The 7,588-nt window shown below is 44.1% G+C and overlaps 1 protein-coding gene across 1 annotated transcript; it reads right to left on the minus strand.

The window, feature by feature from the left end:
* Positions 1–3,309: 3,309 nt before the first annotated feature.
* On the minus strand, positions 3,310–7,370 carry LOC306745072 (uncharacterized protein). The gene is made up of 4 exons (XM_079227806.1): positions 7,244–7,370; positions 6,998–7,062; positions 4,989–6,836; positions 3,310–4,575 (listed from the first exon to the last, which is right to left on the minus strand). Exons 3-4 carry the CDS (start codon positions 6,330–6,332, stop codon positions 4,546–4,548), a joined length of 1,374 nt encoding a protein of 457 aa, XP_079083932.1. The 5' UTR covers positions 6,333–6,836; positions 6,998–7,062; positions 7,244–7,370; the 3' UTR covers positions 3,310–4,545.
* Positions 7,371–7,588: the final 218 nt, after the last annotated feature.

Here is a 7,588-nt window from a genome sequence, read left to right on the forward strand (position 1 = left end):
TAATCATGCCTCCTCTAACTACAGCTGTGATGCTTTCCTTTATGTTCTTGGCTCATATATAGCGACTCGTGCATCTGCTCTGTTTTGTACGATCATCTCTCTTTCTTTCTGCTGACTTTGGATTTTTCTTTTGCTGCAACACATGGCTTAATTATGAGAAGAACTAGCTGCACTGCCATTCGAAAAAGAGCCGTTTCTTTGAACTGACTAACAGAAGACGCCTGTGCACTGCGCATCTTCTTTCCGTTTGTGGTTTCAGTCTAAACTGGGAACCTATGTTTCCATTAAAACTGTGTTTAGTGATATGGTGTCATGACGTCTATGGCTGGTTTCATTTTCAGCATGCATTATTATTCCTTTAAACATCAGCTTTATAACCAGGAAAAATGTCTGTAAATATGAATGTGTATCTACACTACAATGCTATCTAGGACAAATTGATTTGTTTTTTAAAGGCACAGAAGATATCAAAGATCTATTAAACTGGCTTTAAAGCGCTGAATTTCAACAAGAACATGCTTTCTCTTTTGAATAAAGACGTATTTACTGATACTTCTCATAAAAAAAAAAGCAGAGAAGTATCAGTAAATAAGCCTGTCTTTATTCAAAAGAGGAAGCATGGTGACAATATGAAACGCGACATGATACGCTCAACAAAAGATTATGATAAGACACGAAACTCTTTGAAGTTCTCGTGTTTACTATGCATCCCTGAAGGCAACAGTTCACCTTTAAGCATAACAAGCCAAATGACAACTGAGGATTTCCTTGTTGCTGCACACGACTGTATTTCTTTTTTGTGTGCCGGACTAAAGACAAGAATAACTTTGCCTATGGCTTGTATTTTAATTTCAGCAGTCAGCATCAAAGTTGAACATATGGTGAAGGCCTTGAGGAGAGAAGAAAGAAAAAAAAAGGGAGGAAAGTGATCAACAGATAACCTAAAAAAACATCCTCTCTCATAGCTCCCCCTTGTGGGATGACGAGGCATGGAGTCCCCCGGCTGCTACTGTACAGTTTGGGTGTGTGATTTACATTTTTAACACTCCCATCTCGAGCGATTTACAGTCAGTGAACTGTTGGGGATTCACTGTCCTGCTCAAGGACATCTTGACTGGATAGATGGCGGTGGCACAGACTGAAGCTATAAACTCAGGGTCACTGTCACACTCTAAAATGTTGAGTTTTATTTTTGTTCAGCTGCCCTAGTGTGTAAAGTTGAATCATAAATTTGTTTCATTCCATATTCCTCTGGGACTCGTGTGGCATTTCACTAAGGCAGAGGCAGCCGTTCAGTGTCTTGCTCAAGGACACGTTGACAGGGATATCAAAGGACTAACAAGTTCACTTTAATGATGATATGGACTTATAAGGACTATCAAGGTACTGGAGAATACTCAACATCACTACAGTGAAAAAAAGAAAGGCAGCATCTTGACTTTTCCTTCACTTGAGGGGATTCACGAGGTAATTCTACTTAATTCTGTTTGGGCCTTATAGCACCTCCTACGTTATTTTAAATTACAAAATGCCATCAAATCTACAAAAATATGTGTGCCTGCTGAGCTGGACTGAATTTAAATTAAAATTGGATTCAGATTATATTGGCCATCTTGTTGTATTAAGTTTTCCAGTGCAAATAGTCTCCAGAGTAGAAGCAACACACACACACACTTGAGGCAGGAAAGCTCTCTGCTGCTGCAGTTTGACACACACCGAAACGAGCATTCATCAATACTAAAAAAGGCCCTATTTGCACACAGCGCACTTGAGTTATGTTTGACTTTAATTTATGCTTCCAAAGGGATGCGTAAACAATTACAATTACTTGCGGCAGTCACAGTAAATCATGGCAAATCAGTATAATAAAACAACACCAACAGATTTGCATGCAAATTGGCCCAGGAAAGGAGGCCACATCAGCGTTTGAGGTTTACTGTGTTGTGCGTTTCAAGACGACACCGGGCCTTGTAATTCCAGTTGTTTAGGCCATAAACAACACACTTCACTTCAAAGACAGCAGGAACAGAATTTATAAAACTGCTCCAAACTTCTCATAAATCACAGCTTTCATCTGGAGCCGGTGCAGGCGATGCCGCAACCTTTTCTATCACCAGGTACTCAAATGCACTCCATCTCCACTCGTTACAGTGCTAGACTACCGTGAAGTGTCTCCAATAGTGAGCAGCAGGACTGTTCATCAGAGGTGACGTACACGTGGGAGCAGGGGATTGGGAGACTGATGAAGCTGTGATCCAAACACACACTCTGCACCTCCACAACAAGCCGAAGGAACAGATTCATCTAAAGGAGAATCAACAACAGCGTCGGGTGTACACAGGCACCATGCATAATTAGCACTATAGACACAGTGAGCAGAAATATGCTCAGACTGCAAACAGCTCTGTGATTCAGAGAAACACCAGAATAAATCGGTGTTTTTGTGGTCTGACTTACTGTCAACATACATGAGGAGGTGTTTTGTACTGGAAATCAAAAGATCCTCATGTTTGAGAGAAGGTGCTCATTTTCAAAGTCGAGGCAAAATAAAAGTAATGATTGTGCATTGTGCTGTGAATAGTCTACACAAGTGGCATCCACTGTGGTGGAAATATAACAGTGTGTGAACAGTTTGAGCAGTAGACTTCACCCAAGTTCTACAGAAACTTTGTTGTTATTATTGAGGAAAGAAGATTTTGGAACAATTCTGTACAAATCCTTCCTGAGGAGCAAATATACTGAAATGCCATGCTTGCAGCATCTCACATGAATATTCAACATCTGTATTAACTATGTACAAACATTAATTTTCTGAAAAACAGCACCATTTTTCAAGGCAATAAAGGGAATGTGTTTGGTTGGAGCCACCAGATGTGCTGCGTATTTGCTCATTAACAGTTTTCAAATTTGGATGTTCAAGTTTATGTCTTTTGACTTTAAAAGGATGGGGCATTATAGTCAGTTCCATAAAAATATATATTGATTTTTTAAACAACTATGCATCGTTTGATATCCCTTCCCTGCTTGTGGTTCTCGGCCCACTTATTGCTAAGATATCAATCTTAAAAAAATTGTTTTGTTTTCATAAACGGCCAACTCATTTCCTGCAACAGCTGGACACTAGCTTTTCGTAAAATGTGACTCTCACAGCAGTAAGTAGTGCATACGTTGTGGACTATTTTCAGCTAGGGATTAATACACATTTGGTGCCGGTGTGAATTTATAGCAGCAGGATAGCGTATGTGCGATCGACTCCAATAAACTACAGAGCTTGTGTTTATGGAAATAATTTACCATGTCACCCAGAGCAAATGTGTAGCTCACTGATGTGGTTTTATTAGACAACAATGGAGCTCTATGGCACAGAGGAATGAGATATGTCACTTGTTTGAAGGAACAGTTCATTCAGGATTTGTTGACAATAATTAACATATAGAATACAACCCCTCTTATCCATGAAATTTCATATGAAATAAACATTTATTCAATAATAATGGCATTCATCCATTGATGCAACCTAAACAATCACAATCAATTGCAAGTTTAACATAAAGCACAAACATTATAAATCAATAAATACATAATTGTTAAAAGTAATACCGGCATCCCATTGTATAAAAGATGTGCCGTCCGCGACCCAGTGCAGACAGTAAATTGTTACATTGTGCTTTTTCAGCAGAAAGCGTGGCCGCTCAAGTCTTTGTGCTGACCTCATTCATGCGAGGGTGTGATTATTTTCCCAAGTCATTTAAAGCATTTAATTAATAAGCACCCATCCATTTGAGGGATACCCCTTCATAGTTAGCTGAGCATTACTTCATCGCGCCACTGAGGCAAATCTGCTTAATTGAGAAGTGTCATAAGAGGCATCGGTAAACAGAAGGCGCAAAATAAATAGCTCCATGTACATTAAAGACCACCACTATGGCTAATTTCTTCCTCTATAATCGTCACCGTCACCCAGGGGCCAATTCCCTTCTCGCTTACTGTCTGCCGCTAACAGATGAAGCACACATATTCATGCCAGCAGCTCAAGTGCATTTTATCAAGGTGGTGTTGTTAAGTTTTGATGATGAATGGATGATGGGAGGTGAGTTTGGTCTAGAGCTATGGATCACTGAACGTGTCTACGCTGAGCTGGCTTTGACGCATGACCAGTGCTTCAGAAGTCAAAGTAGTCCAATACATGTGGGTCTAGTGTGTGTTTGGAGAGAGCGGTTGTTGATGGGGGAGCATTTTATCTAAACATCCTCCAGTATCACCATGTAACTTATTGTATGTACATTCAGCCTCCTTCCTTCAGATAATTTGTAATTTATTTGTAAGACTCTATTCCAAAAGGTTACATTTGTATCATCCCCATGGGAGACATGTTCATTTCTTTCATAAAAAAAAAAGAAAATGTCGGTATGGCATCGTTTCTGAGAGCGGACCCTTATGCAGTCAGTCTTGCTTGGTGGTATATTGGATCACGTCTGTCAGCTGTTTGTTTGTGTCAGTAGATGCATGCGAGACAGTTGTAGTGTAGTCTGCTGACATCTGTCATCATCTTGGTCTCCCTCTGGGAGCCTGATGCTGGAAAGACACAACAAGCCCTTCATTTCCAACATGTCAAGCAGAAGAAAAGACAGAACCTCAGACACACAATGCTACTTTTAAAAAAATGCCACAGTGTCACAAACGCTCAAGACTAAATACATTTTTATGGCACCAAGAAGACAATCGTACAAATGCAACCTCCATTTACAAGTGCCGTCAAGCATCCCTCAAGAAACTCACACTGCTGACAAAAGCACAAACTGCTGAGGTTGAGGTGAGCTAGAGACAGGACTGCACATACGCACAAGGATAGACATGAAGTGTGACATGATATGACAGTCTTAAGTGCACATCTGAGAGAGAACCGTTTGCTGGAAATCTGTAATATCAATAAACATATGGCTACTGTGGGCTGCAGTTTCAAAAGCACGATGCTGTGTCTCACTCACCTGCTGTGGGGGGGTGAAGTGGGAGGGGTGCCCGTGGCCTCGGGCATGGGCATGTCTGTGTGCGCCATTTCCAGGATGTTGGTGATGGACGGGTCGTTGAGCCACCGGTATGTTAACAGGAGGTCTGGGGGGCTGAGGACCTCTCGCTGGGGATTTGTGCTGCTTCCTGGGGAGGGCCTGGAACTGTGCGAGGGGGATAACGGGAGGAGGAGTCGGTGCGTGCTGAGCTGCAACTGCAGGAACACGTGCCTGTGGTCCGGGATGAAGCAGAGCAGCCGCGGTCTGTTGTTTCCGATTCTGAAATGTTTGAGCCCTCTCAGTGTGGGCTGTAAGTGCAGCCTGAGTTAGGTTCCTGGGATTAAGCTGGGCAGAGGAGTGTGGGACTGGAGCAGTGCCTCCTTGGCGAGGCTGATTGGCGCCATTTGTGACAGGATACGTCTGCTTGCCCGGGCCTTGTGGTGGTGTTTGGATCGTCACTGCTCTGTGTTGCTGGGCCATGTGTGCCTGTGGAAGGTGATTAGGATCAGCCAAAGCTCTTGAATCTCCACCCCGCGGTGCAGTCGGGCCCTGACGTGTCATCAGTCCTTGTGGCAGAGCAGAGCGGCCTACAGAGGCCTGCTGGCTCATGAGAGTCAGTGCCCGGGGGTTATTGTTGTGTGTGGTTTCCTGCCTGGGGGCGATCTGGCTACCAGACGAACCTCTGATGTCTCGCTGAGCACCCTCCCTTTGTGTGTGGCCACTTCTCTGTGCGTGGTGTTCAGCCTCAAGCTGTGTTACACTGCGAGTTTTTGGGCCTCGAAGATCAGCTGAACGGCTCCGTGTCCGTCTGTCCACTAATGGTGCATCTTGTCTGGGTGGAGCTCTGCTCCGGGAAGTGGTTTGGCTCTGATGTCGAGGCTGGGATCGGTTTGGCGTTCTTGCCTCTTGTATGGGAGGATGAGTCGTGTAGTCTGTATAGTCAGATGTGTACTCAGGTGATGTCTGTCCTCTTTGAGGTGTGCCGCTGGGATAAGCTGGTGTCCCTCTAAGAAGATCCCAAGAGTTTCTCTCGGGCCGGCGATGAGGCTCTGGCTCCTGCTGGTAGGTCTCTGTGTTGGTGTTTCGCTGAGGAGTGTACGTTGGTGTCCCTCTGAGGAGATCCCATGAGTTTCTATCAGACCGGCGATGAGGCTCTGGCTCCTGCTGGTAGGTCTGCGTGTTGGCGTTTCGCTGAGGACTGTTTTTACTGTTGTAGTGCGTGTATCCAGTCGGGACTGGTCCAGGCTGATCTTGTTGACCTGCTTCTATGTTACTCGGATAGGACTGCCCACTTTGCATTCTGGGATTTGATTGCCCTGTTTGCATCACGTTTTGTTGGGTTGTATTGGTAAGTGGAAATGAGTTGTCTCCCTGAGTCTGTTGACCAGTGCTTGGGTATGAGTTAAGATTGACATGAATGGTGGGTATTTGTGCATTGTTGTTTTGCTGGGCAGTTTGTGGCAGCGTGTTGAGGCTGACATGGACTGCCGACGGCTGGGCCCCACCCTGGTTAGTGCCAGTCTGTATTAGAATGTTGGGATTTTGTTGCTGTGCGTTCGGGAGTGCGTTTGCATTCTGAGAGTCGGTGTGTGTAAAAGCCCGGTTGTCAATACCATTGTGTGGGTATAAATTGCCATTCTGAGAGGCATTGTTTTGGTGTGTGTTGGAGTTAACCAGCCCGTTCAGCGGCAGCGGCTGTGGGTTGCCACGACTTTCATGCGGGGCTGCGTATAAGCGGTCAGGGTTGTGGGTATGTGTGTTCAAGTGATAGAGGGGGGGATGGGGACCTTGGCCCAAATCCCTTGCACCATTAGGTTGTGGATCTGGAGGCTTAATGGGAGCAGATGAAAAATGACGGGAGGGAGAGCAGAGACAGCACAAGAAAGATGAAATGAGAAGGTTAATTTGGGAAAAGCCTTTTAGCACCATCACATGGACAAGATGAAGTCAAAATCAATGGTGAATCATCTGTAAACTTTACTGTGGCTTACTATCGGCCTGGGATTTGGGTTGGTCTTCGGCACAAGCACGGAAGTATCACTTTGTCTCTGTTGTGCTGTAATAATAAAAATAACCAAAATAAATCCCTGTGGTGCAATAAAACATGGCTGAGCTATTCTGTAAAGCATACCTGGAAATAGAGAACATCAAAAAGTGTTTTACAGAGTGTTTATTTCAGCGTGATGTACAATAAAATAGTGGACAAACAAAAGGTTCAGGACCGCATGCACACTTACCCCTCCTCCTTCGCGCGAGGAAAACAATGAGCACGATGAGGAGCACAATGAGTAGGATCAGCAGCAAACAGCCGATCACAATCCCCACCACTTCCCCTACATCCAGACATGTGGCTGGAATAGAAAGAATGGTGGCAAAGGGGGAGAATTAATAACGATAATGAGTCTGGAGCCCAGACAGACAAGAGGACGAAAAGAGAAAAAGAAAAAACAATAGAGCAGAGGAGGGGAAGATTCTTAAAAAGGATTATCAAGTAATAGCAGCGAGAGACAAAGAAATGGAAATAAACGGAGGAGAGCGTATGTGTGAAAGTCACTGAATGACTTTGACCACATTCTCACCAG

Source organism: Taurulus bubalis (assembly GCF_910589615.1).
Source record: "Taurulus bubalis genome assembly, chromosome: 12".
NCBI lineage: Eukaryota > Metazoa > Chordata > Actinopteri > Perciformes > Cottidae > Taurulus > Taurulus bubalis.